The following is a 17,276-nucleotide window of genomic DNA, read 5'->3' on the forward strand; positions in this document are numbered from 1 at the left end:
ATACTGACAGCTGTGGCTGCTTTATATGTATTGTTGTCTCTAGCTTCTTGACCTTTGTGCTGTTGACTTGGCCCAATAATGTTTGTACCATGTTTTTGTGCTGCTACCATGTTGTGTTGCTACCATGTTGTTGTCATGTTGTGATGCTATCATGCTGTGTTATGTTTTTCTGTTATGTTGTTGTCTTAGGTCTCTCTTTATATAGTGTTGTGTCTCTCGTTGTGATGTGTGTTTTGTCCTATATTTATATTATATTTAAAAAACATTTTTTTTATCCCAGGCCCCCGTCCCCGCAGGAGGCCTTTTGCCTTTTGATAGGCCATCATTGTAAATAAGAATTTGTTCTTAAATTAACTGACTTGCCTAGTTAAATAAATGTTAAATAAAAAATAAATACAAAAATAAAATAAAATACTACAATAAAAAAATTATGTTTATTATCTTTGCATACATAGTCACTTTAACTCTACCTACATGTACATACAGTATGTGTTATACTGGACACTATGTATGTGTTATACTGGACAGTATGTCACACCCTGATCTGTTGCACCAGTCTTCGTGCTTGTCTCCAGGTGTCGCCAATCTTCCCCATTATCCCCAGTGTATTTATACCTGTGTTCTCTGTTTGTCTGTTGCCAGTTCGTTTTGTTTCGTGAAACCTACCAGCGGTTTTCCCTTGCTCCTGTCTGTTTTAGTTCCTGTTTTCTAGTTTTTTCCAGGTGTGACCTTTCTGCCTGCCCTGACCCTGAGCCTGCCTGCCATTCTGTACCTTTTGAACCCTATCTGGATTACCGACCTCTGCCTGCCCTTCACCTATTGTTTTTCCTGTGTATTAGAAATACACTTTGGTTACTTCGACACTGTCTGCATCTGGGTCTAACCTGAAACGTGAAACAGTATGTGTGTGTTATACTGAACATTATGTATGTGTTATACTGAACAGTATGTATGTGTTATACTGAACAGTATGTGTGTCTTATACTGAACAGTATGTATGTGTTATACTGAACAGTATATGTGTTATACTGAACAGTATGTGTGTGTTATACTGAACAGTATGTATGTGTTATACTGAACAGTATATGTGTTATACTGAACAGTATGTGTGTGTTATACTGAACAGTGTGTTTGTGTTATACTGAACAGTATGTGTGTGTTATACTGAACAGTATGTATGTGTTATACTGAACAGTATGTATGTGTTATACTCAAATCAAATTGTATTGGTCACATACAGTACACATATTTACCAGTTGTTATTGCAGGTTTAGCTAAATGCTTGTGTTCCTAACTCCAACAGTGCAGTAGTATCTAACAATTCACAACAATACACACACATCTAAAAGTAATAGAATGGAATTAAGAAATATATAAATATTAGATTGAGCAATTTCGGAGTGGCATTGACTAAAATACAGTAGAATAGAATACAGTATTAACATATGAGATGAGTAAAGCAGTATGTAAACATTATTAAAGTGACTAGTGTTCCATTATTAAAGAGTCCAGTGATTCCAAGTCTAACTATATAGGGCAGCAGCCTCTCAGGTGCAGGGTTGCGTAACCGGGTGGAAGCCAGCTAGTGATGGCTATTTAACAGTCTGATGTCCTTGAGATATAAGCTGTTTTTCAGTCTCTCAGTTCCAGCTTTGGGGCACCTGTACTGACCTCGCCTTCTGGAGCTCAGGTGGTTGATGTCCTTGATGATCTTTTTGGCCTTCCTGTGACATTGGGGGCTGTAGGTGTCCTGGAGGGAAGGTAGTTTACCCCCGGTGATGCATTGGGCAGATGGCACCACCCTCTGGAGAACCCTGCAGTAGCGGGCGGTGCATTTACCGTACCAGGCGGCGATACAGTCCGACAGCATGCTCTCAATTGTGAATCTGCAAAAGTTTGTGAGCGTTTTCAGGGCCAAGCCAAATGTATACAGCGTCTTGAGGTTGAAGTGGCACTGTTGCGCCTTCTTCACCACACTGTCCGTGTGGGTGGACCATTTCAGATCGTCAGTGATGTGTACGCTGAGGAACTTGAAGCTTTCCACCTTCTCCACTGCGGTCCCGTCGATGTGGATAGGGGGGTGCTCCCTCTGTTGTTTCCTGAAGTCCACGATCAGCTCCTTTGTTTTGTTGACGTTGAGTCAGAGGTTATTTTCCTGACACCACTCTCCCAGGGCCTTCAGCTCCTCCCTGTAGGCTGTCTCGTCATTGTTGGTAACCAGGCCTACTACTGTTGTGTCATCTGCAAACTTGATGATTGAGTTGGAAGCGTGTGTGGCCACGCAGTCATGGGTGAACAGGGAGTTCAGAAGGGGGCTGAGTTGAGGATCAGCAGAGTGGAGATGTTGTTTCCTACCATCACCATCTGAGGGCGGCCCATCAGGTAGTCCAGGACCCAGTTGCACAGGGTTGGGTTCAGACCCAGGGCCCTGAGCTTAATGATGAGCTTGGAGGGTACTATGGTGTTGAATGCTGAGTTACAATAAATGAACAGCAATCTTACATAGGTATTCCTTTTGTCCAGATGGGATAGGGCAGTGTGCAGTGCGATGGAGATTGCATTGTCTGTGGATCTATTGGGACGGTAAGCAAATTGAAGTGGGTCTAGGGTGTCAGGTAAGGTAGAGGTGATATTATCCTTAACTAGCCTCTCAAAGCACTTCATGATGAAGTGAGTGTTACGGGTCAATAGTAATTTAGTTCAGTTACCTTTGCTTTCTTGGGTACAGGAACAATGGTGGACATCTTGAAGCAAGTGGGGACAGCAGCCAGCTGGTCTGCGAATGCTCTGAGGACGCGACTAGGGATGCCGTCTGGGCTAGAAGCCTTGCGAGGGTTAACACTCTTAAAATGTCTTACTCACGTTGGCCACGGAGAAGGAGAGGCCACAGTCCTTGATAGCGGTCTGTGTTGGTGGCACTGTGTTATCCTCAAAGCGGGCAAAGAATGTGTTTAGCTTATCCAGAAGCAAGACATCAGTGTCTGTGACGTGGCTGGTTTTCCCTTTGTAGTCTGTGATTGTCTGTAGACCCTGCCACATAAGTCTCGTGTCTGAGCCGTTGAATTTCGACTCCACTTTGTCTCTGTACTGACATTTTGCCTGTTTGATTGCCTTATGGAGGGAATAACTACACTGTTTGTATTCAGCCATATTTCTAGTCACATTGCCATGGTTAAATGCGCTGGTTCGCGCTTTCAGTTTTGCGCAAATTCTGCCATCTATTTCTGATTTGGGTAGGTTTTAATAGTCACAGTGGATACAACATCTCCTATACACTTCCTGATGAACTCAGTCACCGTATCCATGTATTCGTCAATGTTATTCTCAGAGGCTAAACGGAACATATCCCAGTCCGCGTGATCAAAACAATCTTGAAGCATGGATTCCGATTGGTCAGTCCAGTGTTGAATAGACCTTAGCACTGGTACTTCCTGTTTGAGTTTCTGCCTATAGGAAGGGAGGAACAAAATGTAGTCATGAACAGATTTGCCGAAGGGAGGGCTGGGGAGGGCCTTGTAGGCGTTTTGAAAAGTTGTTGTTCCAATGATTTTCCAGAGTGAGTACTACAGTCAATGTGAGTACTACAGTCTACCTTTGGTAGTGTTTTCCTCAAATTTGCCTTATTCACATCCACAGCTACAATAAATGCAGCCTCGGGATATGTGGTTTCCAGTTTGCATAAAGTCCAGTGTAGTTCTTGGAGGGCCATCATGGTATCAGCTTGAGGGGGGATAAACACGCTGTGACTATAATCAAAGATAATGATCTTGGGAGGTAATATGGTCGGCATTTGATTGTGAGGTATTCTAGGTCGGGTGAACAAAAGGACTTGAGTTTCTGTATATTATCAAAATCACATCATGAGTAGTTAATCGTGAAACATACACCCCCGCCTTTCTTCTTCCCAGAGAGTACTTTATTCCTGTCTGCGCGATGTACGTGAAACAGAGTATGTTACAATCCCTGATGTCTCTCTGGAAGGAGATCCTCTCCCTGAGCTCATCTACTTTATTATCCAGAGACTGAACATTATCGAGTAATATACTCGGAAGGGGTGGATGTTGTGCACTTCTCCTGAGTCGGACTAGAAGTCCACTCCGAATACCTCTTTTCTGCCGCCAGTGTTTCGGTGCAGCCTCTGGAATAAGTTCAGTTTCTCTGGGGGGGAACGAACAAAGGATCCAATTCGGGAAAGTCGTATTCCTGATCGTAATGCTGGTGACTTACCACCGCTCTGATATCCAAAAGTTATTTCCGACTGTATGTAACAACACAAAAAATGTTCTGGGCTAATAATGGAAGGAATAACACACACAAAAAACAAAATACTGCAAAGTTGCTTAGGAGCTAGAAGCAGAGCTGCCATCTAGGAAATAAGACTATTTACCACGAACCATACGAGTGGGAAAACACTCTCTTACCCTCTGCAGTTTTTCCAAACATATGGAACATAACACTTATTTAGAAATTGTGCTTTATTTAGTTACTTTTAAATAATTAGCTGTTTTTCCAAGCAGAAAAATGTTTATGTTTGGTCAGTTGGTCAGGATATTTTTACCAAACGCCCACATCATGCCCTGCAGTGAAAAACGGTTCATATGTACTTCGCCAATTTCCCAATAACAGGAACAAATTGTTCTATGCCTCCAGGCCAGAACAGACAGGCTAACACAGAGAGAGAGGAGGCTGATCACTGCTCTATGCCTGCAGGCCAGAACAGACAGGCTAACACACGGAGAGAGGAGGCTGATCACTGCTCTATGCCTGCAGGCCAGAACAGACAGGCTAACTCACAGAGAGAGGAGGCTGATCACAGCTCAATTCCTACAGGCTAGAACAGACAGGCGCCTTTGAATTGACAATATGTACAGTAGACAATATAGTCGCATTCTACATCACTCAATCAATCGATCAAATGTATTTATAAAGCCCTTTGTACATCAGCAGATATCACAAAGTGCTTATACATAAGCCCAGCCTAAAACTCCAAGCAATGCAGATGTAGAATCACGGTGGCTAGGAAAAACTCCCTAGAAAGGCAGGAACCTAGGAAGAATCCTAGAGAGTAACCAGGCTCTGGGGGGGGGGGGGGGGGCAGTCCTTTTCTGGCTGTGCCGGATGGAGATTAGAAGAGTACATGGCCATTTAAGGCCAGTATTGTTCTTCAAGATGTTCATGTCACGCCTGCTTCCGCTCCCCCTCGCTGGTGCTCAAGGGCGCCAGCAAGCCCATTATTACGCACACTTGTCACCATCATTACAAGCATCTGCGCAATATTGGACTCACCTGGACTCTATTACTTTGTTGAGTGCCCCTCTATATCTGTCTGCTCCTCAGTGTGTTCCCTGTGTCAGCATTAATGTCATTATGTCTTTCATGTCCAGACGCTATCCTGTTTCATGTCTGTTTATTAATTAAAAGTTCACTCCCTGTACTTGCTTCTCGTCTCCGAGCTGCTGTCCTTACAGAATGCTGACACCACAAGTTGAAGCATCAGGGAGTTTTTTAGTTTTTAGTTTTTGTTGGTGATGTCGGGTCTGGGTGCCCGCTTCCAGGGGAACCAGGGGTGCCTCAGCGGGCTTCCACGCCTTAGCTGGCTCGAGATGTTTCCTTGCCTCGGTTGGCTCGGCAGGCTCCCATCAAACGTCATGCCTCAGCCAGCTCGTCGGGCTCCCCGCCTCAGCCGGCTCATCAGGCTCCCATCCCACTTCATGCCTCAGCCTGCTCGTCGGGGTTCCACGCCTCAGCCGGCTCATCAGGCTCTCATCCCACGTCATGCCTCAGCCGGCTCATCGGGCTTCCACGCGTCAACTGGCTTGTCCGGCCCATCAGGCTCGCTCAGGTGGGACGCCGGGTGGCGGCCCTAGAGGGGGAGGGTACTGTCAGCCTGCTCCCTGTACTTGCTTCTCGTCTCCAAGCATATGTCCTTACAGTTCATAGATAACCAGCAGGGTAAAATAATAATCAGTGGTTGTAGAGGGTGTAACAGGTCAGTACCTCAGGAGTAAATGTCAGTTGCAGGTGCAGAGAGAGTCAAAAACAGGTAGCACTTCCAGTGAACAGGTCAGGGATCCCTAGCTGCAAGCAGAACAGTTGAAACTGGAGCAGCAGCACGACCAGGTGGACTGGGGACAGCCAGGAGTCATCAGGTCAGGTAGTCCTGAGGCATGATCCTAGGGCTCAGGTCCTCCGGGAGCGGCGGGAGAGAGATAATTAAAGGGAGCACTTACTTAAATTCATAAATTCACCAGATAAGACAGGAGAATTACACCAGATATAACAGACTGACCCTATCCCCCCATCACATAGACTATTGCAGCATAGATTCTGGAGAATGAGACAGGGGTGGGTCCGGAGACACTGTGGCCCCGTCTGGCGAAACCCCAGACAGGGACAACCAGGCAGGATATAACCCCACCCACTCTGCCAAAGCACAGCCCCCACACCACTAGAGGGATATCAACAGACAACCAACTTACTACGCTGAAAAAAGGCTGAGTATAGCCCATGAAGACCTCCTCCACCATAGCCCGAGGGGGTGCAAAACCGGACAGGAATATCACGTCTGTGACTCGACCCACTCAAGTGACGCACTCCTCCTAGGGACAGCATGGAAGAGCACTAGTAAACCAGTGACTCAGCACTCGTAATAGGGTCAGAGGCAGAGAATCCCAGTGGAGAGAGGGGAGCCAGCCAGGCAGAGACAGCAATGACGGTTCGTCGCTCCTGGAGGCTGTTTGCTTAGAAATTTTAGGGACAATAAGGAGGCCTGCGTCTTGTGACCCTAGCGTATTTGTAGTTATGTACGACAGGATTAAAACAGATAGATTGGGAGGAGCATGCCCATGTCATGCTTTGTAGGTTATCAGTAAAACATTGAAATCAGCCCTAGCCTTAACAGGAAGCCAATGTAGAGAGGCTAGCCCTGGAGTAATATGATCACTTTTTTAAGTTCTAGTCAGGATTCTAGCAGCCGTGTTTAGCACTAATTGAAGTTTATTTAGTGCTTTATCCAGGTTAGTTTTACCTAGAAGTGATAAAAGCATGGATTAGCTTTTCTGTATAATGTTTTTGCGATTTTTGCAATGTTACGAAGATGAAAAAATGCTGTCCTTGACATATTCTTGATATGTTCGCAAAAAGAGAGCAATGTAATGCCAAGGTCCTTCACAGTGTTATTTGAGATGACTGTAAAACCATCTAGATTAATTGTCAGATCCAACAGCAGCTATCTTTGTTTCTTGGGACCTAGAACTAACATGTCTGTTTTGTTCGAGTTTAAAATTTAAAAATATCCACTTCCTTATATCTGAAACACAGGCTTCCAGGGTAGGCAATTTTGGGGCTTCACCATGTTTCATTGAAATGTACAGCTGCGTGTCATCCACATAGCAATGAAAGTTGACATTGTGTTTCCGAATGACATCACCAAGAGGTAGAATATATAGTGAAAACAATACTGGTCCTCAAACAGAACCTTGAGGAACACAGAAACGTACAATTGATTTGTCAGTGGACAAACCATCTTTCCGACAGATAAGACCTGGTTTACCAGGCAAGGACTCCAAAATAATGTAGGATTGATGGTGTCAAAAGCAGCACTAAGGTCTAGGAGCATGAGAACAGATGCAGAGCCTTGGTCTGACGCCATTAAAAGGTAGTTTACCACCTTCACGAGTGCAGTCTCAGTGCTATGATGGGGTCTAAAACAAGACTGAAGAGTTTCATATACAATATTTGTCTTCAGGCAGGCAGTGAGTTGCTGCGCAATAGCTTTTTCTAAAACATTTGACTGGAATGGGAGATTCGATATAGGCCGATAGTTTTTTTACATTTTCCGGGTTAAGATTTGGCTTTTTCAAGAGAGTCTTTGTTGCTGCCACTTTTAGTGAGTTTGGTACACATCCGGAGGATAGGGAGCCATTTATTATGTTCAACATAGGAGGGCCAAGCACAGGAAATAGCTCTTTAATTAGTTTAGTTGGAATAGGGTCCAGTATGCAGCTTGATGGTTTAGAAGCCATGACTATTTTCATGAATTTGTCAAGAGATACAGCATTTAATAACTTGAGTGCCTCCATTGATCCTAGGTCCTGGCAGTTCTGTGCAGATTTAGGACAACTGAGCTTTGGAGAAATACGCAGATTCAAAGAGGTGTCCGTAATTAGCTTTCTAATGATCATGATCTTTTCATTTAAGAAGTTCATGAATTTATCACTGCTGAAGTGAAAGCTATCGTCTCTTGTTGAATGCTGCTTTTTAGTAAGCTTTGCGACTGTATGCACATTTTTGGGGGGATTGTTCTTATTCTCCTCAATTAGGTTGGAAAAATAGGATGATCGAGCAGCAGTGAGTGCTCTTCGATATTGCACGGCACTGCCTTTCCAAGCTAGTCGGAAGACTTCCAGTTTGGTGGAGCGCCATTTCCGTTTCAATTTCTGGAAGCTTGCTTCAGGGCTCAGGTATTTTCTGTATACCAGGGAGCAAATTTCTTGTGACAAATGTTTTTAGTTTTTAGGGGTGCGACTGCATCTAGGGTATTATTCAACGTTACATTTAGATCCTCAGTTAGGTGGTTAACCGATTTTTATACTCTGACGTCCTTTGGTAGGTGAAGGGAGTCTGGAAGGGAATCTAGGAATCTTTGGGCTGTCCGAGAATTTATAGCATGGCTTTTGATGATCCTTGGTTGGGGTCTGAGCAGATTATTTGTTGCAATTGAAAATGTAAGAAGATGGTGGTCCGATAGTCCAGGATTATGAGGAAAAACATTTAGATCCACAATATTTATTTCACAGGACTATCCATGGTATGACAGTGGCAATGAGTAGGTCTGGAGACATGTTGGACAAAACCCACTGAGTCGATGATGGCTCATAAAACCTTTTGGAGTGGGTCTGTGGACTTTTCCATGTGAATATTAAAGTCACCAAAAATGTGAATATTATCTTATTATTACCCTACAAGGTCCGATAGGAATTCCGGGAACTCATTGATGGAAGGCTGTATACGGCCCAGGAGACCTGTAAACAGTCGCTATAAAAAGTGATTGAGTAGGCTGCATAGATTTCATGACTAGAAGCTCAAAAGTTTTGTTTTTTTTGTAAATTGAAATTTGCTGTCATAAATGTTAGCAACACCTCTGCCTTTGTGGGATGCGAGGGGATATGGTCACTAGTGTAGCCAGGAGGAGAGGCTTAGTTTAACACAGTAAATTCATCAGGCTTGTGCCATGTTTCAGTCAGGCCAATCACATCAAGGTTATGATCAGTGATTAGTTAATTGACTATGATTGCTTTGAAGTGAGGGATCTAACATTAAGTAACCCTATTTTGAGATGTGAGACATCACAATCTCTTTCAATAATGATAGGAATGGAGGAGGTCTATATTCCAGAGAGATTGCTAAGGGGAACATCACCATGTTTTGTTTTGCTCAACCTAGATCGAGGCACAGACACGGTTTCTTGGGGATAGCTGAGCTGACTACACTGACTGTGCTAGTGGCAGACTCCACTAATCTTGCAGGCTGGCAAACAGCCTGCTGCTTGGCCTGCACCCTATCTCATTGTGGAGCTAGAGTAGAGTAGACAACATGGCTCACATCATTGGCTGTGTGTGTATGTGTGTTATATTACTATACTGTACGTATCAGGGCTCCAAAGGGACAAGGGTATGAGCACAGTTGGAACAATGAGACAGATATTTCACTGGAAGTAAAAATGTGAAGCATTCGGTTGGTGTTTCCACTCACTACCAAATACGGTAGTGAGAGGAAGCCTACTGGCGGACAATGGGAGGAGAGGGAATAAGATGGATTTTGTCCGACATTCTGCAATTCTTTCTCATCGATTAAACATTTGATCTCAATACAGTTTTCTGTTCCCAAAACTCAAATCTGTTTTGAACGGAGTGAGCTAAGTTTTGTAGACTTTATATTTTGCAAAAGTTTTTAAAAGCCATGCTGTTTAGGAGTGAAAAGGCGAATTGATTTATTGCACATGCACACTTCACAGAGTAGGCGTTCCCTAACGGAAATATGCAGATGTATACTAGAATGCACCAATAGGATATCGCTAACGCGTACTTGGTTCTGCCCACCTCCTTGCTTGTTCTGCCACTATGACTAATTTGTTCCCATTGGAAATGACAAGCTGTGGTCTATCTTAGTTTAGTTATAAATATATGTGGTATGAATGTGATAGTTAAAGACCCAGCGCAGTCAAAAACATGATTTCCTGTATTTGATGCATATAATTCCACACTAAGGTTGTAATAAAACTGTGAAATAGTCAAAATTATGATAATACCCTTTTAGTGTAAGAGCTGTTTGAAAAGAACATCTGGAGTTTTTGCCTGTTTTGGTGGGATGAAGTTTTGGCCTGCCTGGTGACATCACCAGGTGGTAATTTAGTTAATAGACCAATAAGAAAGAGTTTACAACTCTCTCTGCCAATAACAGGTAGTTTTCCGGTTTCCTCTCTCCACTTAGACCGCTCAAGCAAGATTTTTTCCTAGCAAACGTCTTGCTTAAGACATTGCTCTTGCTAAGAAGCTATTTTAGTTAATTTATTATTATTTTTTATTGAAAACAATCACATTAAGGAACTTAAATGTTACCCAGAAATGATTTGATATTTAGATAAAGGCCGTTTCATCGGGCCTTTAACACTTCCATGCCCTAGGCTCTAGTCTATCACTGTACCAGTTAAACAGCTTGGGAAACATTAGTGTGGATGAGTTGAATAACCTCCTCTTGATATTATTTTTTTTACAAGAGCTTGACAGCAGAACCTGACATCATTCTTTAAATCTTACACAATCTGTTCCTGCATAGAAGTGTTGAACGTTTGCACTCTAGAATGAATGGTGGCCAGTGCTTGAGAGAAAAAATATCTGAGTACAAAAGGTACTCGCACTTAAACCACAGAAAAAAACAAGGAGGTCGAGATGCAAAAATATATTTAATGTAATCCATGCTCTAAAGAATGCAAACGGAGAAAGTGCATCGTGCCAAACAAAAAAAACAGCATACATTTAGGCTTTTACGCCTTCATCAGTGCTGTACAAACTAATTAAGAGGAGACACATACTTAAGACGCACCTGTCACAGGCACAACAGGTACAGGTAACGAGACACACAGGTGCGTCTTCTTAAGTATGTGTCTCCTCTTAATTAGTTTGTACAGCACTGATGAAGGTGTAAAAGCCTAAATGTATGCTGTTTTTTTTAGCACTTTTTAGCACTTTGCATTTTAGCCTTTTGTAGTATTTTGAGCATGGATTAAATTAAGTATATTTTTGCATCTCTGCCTCCTTGTTTTTTTTCTCCTACATGGTTTGTAAAGAAGTGTTGAAAGTCATTTAATCCCTACAATCTTCCCTTTTAATTTGGACGTTTTTCAACGAGGAGTAACTTTCCTCTTCATCTGAGCAATGTAAGCAAAAAAAGCACTTAAACGACTCCTTATAAATGACAACAGAGGTTGAACATACAGTACTGGAGGAGAAATACGGTCTGGCTGTCCATGCTGCTTTTAAATCAAACGGCATCATCAGCCATGAATCAAATCTCTGCATTCCTACCATACTAATTATACAAACTGATGAAGGCTGTACTGTACAGAACAGAAGGCTGTCATCGATAATTAAAAAGAGGGACAGGCCCTATACGTAGTCTGAATTTATAATTAACACCAGAACATGTATGAACAAGTGTACGGAAGAGAGAGAGAGAGAGCATATAAAGAGGTGATATAGGAGTGTATAATGCAAGGCCCTGTGTCCCAAGTCTTATCATGTTTTGTGAATCTTTAACTAGTGTTCTACAGGAAGTAGTGTGACCTGATGGTGTACAAGTACAGTAATTATATTGTCACATTATAGAAACGTTGGTTCCACTATAGACCATATACTATGGTAATGTGATGGTTATATTCATGTAAGCTGAACACAGGTATAAGAGTACTAGTTAGCTACCGGCAATGTAATTGCACAGTACTTACATGGGTATTACCCTGTAACTACTAGGGTAAAAAGAGTATGTTCAGTACAGTAGTACTGAAGGAGTAAGGAAGGAAGTTGGCCTGTCCAGATTAGAGATGAGATACTCTCCTTCAAAAGTTAGTTACCTTTGTCTCGAAACCTATAATCCAATAACAACCGGCCCTGATTGGTGTATCACTGCCAATAGCGAGTGAGTGCATTGATTATTCCAGTTACTGTACTGTGTTCCTCCTTGGTCCTCCTCACTATGACTCGTCCAGAAGTAAACCTGTTGATACACTAATCCCATCTCTTCCTGCTGTGAGGGCTGTGTTACACAGCTAAATCTGGGCTGTGTTCAATAAGCACAAAACAGAAGGAAACCATTTCCTACCTGCTAGTGTTGAGCGATTAACCAAAATGTTGGTTCTTTTTCATTTTTTAAACAACTAATTGACCAACATCAGTTCAATTATTTTAAATCTATTTCATTTTCTTTTCTTTTTTTGTGAGCTCAATGTGCACATTGCACAGTTTCTCTAGAAATAAATCCGATCCAGCCCGAACTGTGCAATGTAGTAGGGAGTTCTAGTTTCCAACAAGCAAATGTACTACATAGTTAAGCGTATAATTAACTACAATGATCATAATCCATTGAGCATCTATGTGTCTGGTCTGTGTTTCTTTTACGGCTGCTATGGAAGAGATAGAAGAATGCTTGATCATGAGGTGATATAGAGAGCAGTTGTTGCTTCATGAGGTACACTATATATACAAAAGTATGTGGACACCCCTTCAAATTAATGAATTCAGCTATTTCAGCCACACCCATTAATGACAGGTGTATAAACTCGAGCACACAGCCATGCAATCTCCAAAGACAAACATTGCCGGTAGAATGGCCTTACTGAAGAGACTTTAAACGTGGCACCGTCATAGGATGCCACCTTTCTAACAAGTCAGTTCATCAAATGTCTGCCCTCAGCCGCAAAGTGGTAAGCCACACAAGCTCACAGAACGGGACCGCAGAGTGCTGAAGCGCAGCGTGCAAAAATCTGTCTGTCCTCGGTTGCAAAACTCACTACCGAATTCCAAACTGTAAGCACAAGGGCTTTTGGAAGTAACGTCAGCACAATAACTGATCATCAGGAGCTTCATGAAATGGGTTTCCATGGCCAAGCAGCCACACACGAGCCTAAGACACCATGCGTCAGCTGGAGTTGTCACGTTCTGACCTTAGTTCCTTTGTTGTGTCTTTGTTTTAGTTTGGTCAGGGCGTGAGTTGGGGTAGTCTATGTTCTTTTTTCTATGTTGTGTTTATGTGTTTGGCCTGGTATGATTCTCAATCAGAGGCAGGTGTTGTTCGTTGTCTCTGATTGAGAATCATACTTAGGTAGCCTTTTCCCACCTGTGTTTTGTGGGTGATTATTTTTCCGTGTTTGTTCCACACGGGACTGTGTCGGTTTTAATTTATTTCTCTTGTTCCTTTAGTTTTCTGTGTCCAGTGATATTTCATTAAAATATATCATGAACACATACCACGCTGTGCTTTGGTCCTCCTCTCCTTCCACTGAAGACAACCGTTACAGATTCACCCACCAACCAAAGACCAAGCAGTGTGGTGTCGGGCAGCAGTGATCTCCGGACTCATGGACATGGGATTCGATTTTGGGCGGAAAAGGACCCTGGGCACAGGCTGGGGAATATCGCCGCCCCAAGGCAGAGCTGGAGGCAGCGAAAGCTGAGCGGCGATATGAGGAGGCAGCACGGCAGCGCGACAGGCACGAGAGGGGGGTGTGGCAGAATCAGGTTGGAGACCTGAGCCCAGTCCTTGTGCTTACCGTAAGAAGCACAGTACTGGTCAGGCACCGTCTTATGAGGTCAAGCACACGGTGTCGCCAGTACACGCTCATAGCCCGGTGGGCTTTAGGCCAGCCCCCCGCAAGTGCCAAGCGAGAGTGGGCATCCAGCCAGGGCGTGTTGTGCCAGCTCAGCGTGTTTGGTCTCCGATACGCCGTTTTGGCCCAGGGTATCCTGCACCGGCTCTGCGTGCTGTGTCTCCGAGGCGCTGGGAGGGTGCAGTGCGTTCTATGCCTGCGCTCCGCCCGTGCCGGGTGAATGTGGGTATTGAGCCTAAAGGAGAGGTGCGAGTGGTATGCACCAGATCTCCAGTGCTCACCCACAGCCCGGTTCAACCTGTGCCTGCACTCTGGATGGTCTGGGCTAAAATGGTGATCCAGCCGGTAGGAGTGGTGCCAAGGCTGCGCACCAGGGCTCCAGTGCTCCCCCACAGCCCAGTCCATCCGGTGCCTCTTCCAAGCACCAGGCCTCCTGTAGGTCTCCCCAGCCTGGTGGGTCCTGTGGCAGCCCCACGCACCAGGCTGTCTCTCCGTCTCCTCCCTCCAGGTCCGCCTGTCTGTCCCGAGCTGCCAGAGCCACCCGTCTGTCCTGAGCTGCCAGAGCCGCCGTCTGGGGTACTGTCACGTTCTGACCTTAGTTCCTTTGCTATGTCTTTGTTTTAGTTTGGTCAGGGCGTGAGTTGGGATGGGTAGTCTATGTTCTTTTTTCTATGTTGTGTTTATGTGTTTGGCCTGGTATGGTTCTCAATCAGAGGCAGGTGTCGTTCGTTGTCTATGATTGAGAATCATACTTAGGTAGCTTTTTCCCACCTGTGTTTTGTGGGTGATTATTTTTCCGGGTCAGTGTTTGTTCCACACGGGACTGTGTCGGTTTTAATTTATTTCTCTTGTTCCTTTTGTTTTCTGTGTCCAGTGATATTTCATTAAAATATATCATGAACACTTACCACGCTGCGCTTTGGTCCTCCTCTCCTTCCACCGAAGACAACCGTTACAGGAGTGGAGTAAAGCTCACCGCCATTGGACTCTGGAGCAGTGGAAACGCATTCTCTGGAGTGATGAATCACGACCTCTACCCCATCGAACACTTTTGGGATGAATACCGATCATTGCCCGACCTCAGTAATGATCTTGTGGCTGAATGTAGCAAGTCCCAACAGCAATGTTCTAACATCTAGTGGAAAGCCTTACCAGACATCAATGCATGAAGTGAAAATATGTTTTTAGTGGAAGTAAGGATTCTCTCCTAAATTAAGTTTAAATCAAGTTAAATTACTCAAATTAAAGGCTTGTTTGCGAGTGATCCCAAGCCCCTGGGAGGCCTTCTGCAGCTGGCCCTCTAACCAGGCCTCCTGGACGTCTCTCCGGTCCGGACAGGCTGACACACCAAAGAACAGCTGGGTTGGGATTACAGTACAGGTTAATGTTATTTAGATAATGTCGTCATCAAGCTTTATGTATACAGAACATTTCAGACATGGAATGCAGAGCAATGTGCTTCACAGAAAAAAAAACGAATAAAAAACATTGAAACTTTTACTACAAAACAAACATAAGAGGATGAAAAAAAATAAAGAATAACAATAAAAACTGAACGACTAAAAAGCACACTAAGATTTCCACAGTTTTGGCCCCTTTAGGTTCTCTGGCAGGCTATTCCAGAGGCTGGGGGCATAGTAACTAAAGGCTGCCTCTCCATGCCCCTTGGTCCCAGGCTTTGGGATTGTTAAAGGGCCAGTGCAAGGGAACCTGAGGGACCTACTGGGTACATAACTTAAAAGTATGTTTGACATGTATTGGGGTGCACAATTGTGGATTGATTTAAAAACCAACCGAAGAATCTTAAAATGAATTCTAAAACTCATAGGCAGCCAGTGTTGTGTGCTCTCCCACTGGTCTTGGTCACTACCCATGCTGCAGCACTCTGTATATTCTGCAGTTGACCAATGGCTTTCCAATGGCTTTTTGTTACTTGTCATGTTTTGTGTTATTTGTGGACCCCAGGAAGTGTAGCTGCTGCTTCTGCAAAAGCTAATGGGGATCCAAATAAACAAACAAAACAGTAGTATCCTAATTCATATTGGATTAAAGTGTTAGCTAAGGGGTGGCACTCTGCCCCTGCCATTCATGCAATTGTTTCTATCTGGGTCAAAATTACCAGTGTTTATATAAGGGACTGTAAGGGTTTTGTATAATCTCCTTCTACAGTATGTTTTCATCTCACTCTAGCCACCCACCAAGAAGCTGAAGTAGTCGTCTCCCCAGGCGTTGCAGAACTGGGCTACAGTCTCCAGGGTGGGTGTGTTACCCAGGTCATGGTTCTCACTGACAAAAACCAGAGGGATGGAGGTGTCTGTACCCCTCAGAGCCACCTTCAAGTCCCGTGCCTGTCCCTCCCGGAACGGGGTGCCTGCATGGTGGAGAGAGGACACACTCACTGTTAGGGGTCGGCAAGTGGCGACCTGTGGGCTAGAAATAGCCCAAGCCTGTCTTTTATCCGGCTTGAAATTGGTGGTATTATTTCTAACTTCCAAGGTAGTTTTTTTTCTCCATTTAATGTTTCGATGGATATTATGCCCCCCTGCCTGTTCACAACATTCATTACCATCCACATATTAAAAACTGAGAAATTGAACAAAGTGAATATATCTGCTCTGTGAATAAAGTATGGAGAAAGAGTAAAATAAGTATATTTATAATTTACAATCAAACCAAAAAAAAAATAGGATAGCTCCTTCTGTCATTTAAATCTGGTGCTTGTATTCCCCATTCAAGCAGCTGTGGTGTCTGTACTGTATCAATCCCTGCATGCATTGACTTTATTAACATTTAGGGATCCTCGTGGGGTGGGGAGCCAATCAGCCCATATGTCCTGCAGAAAGGAATGGACGAGCATCTAATTATCTGATGACTGATGTGGAGACCGGAGAGACTTAACCAAATCAGAGAGCCATCTGGACTAATAGTTACAATACACTAACATGATTTAGACGAGAGGAACATTTATCGTATAGAGCAACAAAATCAGTCAAGTAAGAAAGAATAACAATCAAATGAGGTACAACGACTGCCAACTGACTGCTGATTGCTGCTGTGAACAAAGGGACAATACAGGGAGTCTGGTCTGAGGCTTTCAACAATATGTGTCATTATGTTAAATACAACTGGTAAATAAATGCTCCTGTCCTCTTAAATACATTTTCAAAACAATAATACAATTATAAAAAAGGAGCCCTCACATACAGACACAGATAGATATACAGGCTACTGTTGTTAGATCCACCACACTACACCATTCAAGGCTACTGTTGTTAGATCCACCACACTACACCATACAGGCTACTGTTGTTAGATCCACCACACTACACCATACAAGGCTACTGTTGTTAGATCCACCACACTACACCATACAAGGCTACTGTTGTTAGATCCA

General features: G+C 43.7%; 1 protein-coding gene and 1 pseudogene across 1 annotated transcript in view; one reads left to right on the forward strand and one right to left on the reverse strand.

Annotated features, from left to right (window-relative positions):
* The first annotated feature begins 13,275 nt into the window (after positions 1–13,275).
* Positions 13,276–14,811, forward strand: LOC149974359 (uncharacterized; annotated as a pseudogene).
* Positions 14,812–14,916: 105 nt separating this feature from the next.
* Positions 14,917–17,276, reverse strand: part of LOC110498771 (serine/threonine-protein phosphatase CPPED1) — a 32,615-nt gene continuing 30,255 nt past the window's right edge. Inside the window, 2 exon segments of the mRNA XM_090211865.1 lie at positions 14,917–15,268; positions 16,073–16,253. Coding sequence (XP_090067991.1) covers positions 15,106–15,268; positions 16,073–16,253 — 344 coding nt within the window. The 3' untranslated portion in view covers positions 14,917–15,105.

The sequence above is a fragment of the Oncorhynchus mykiss genome, chromosome 20 (genome assembly GCF_057628025.1).
Source record: "Oncorhynchus mykiss isolate SJ-2025 chromosome 20, ASM5762802v1, whole genome shotgun sequence".
In the NCBI taxonomy this organism is placed as follows: Eukaryota; Metazoa; Chordata; class Actinopteri; order Salmoniformes; family Salmonidae; genus Oncorhynchus; species Oncorhynchus mykiss.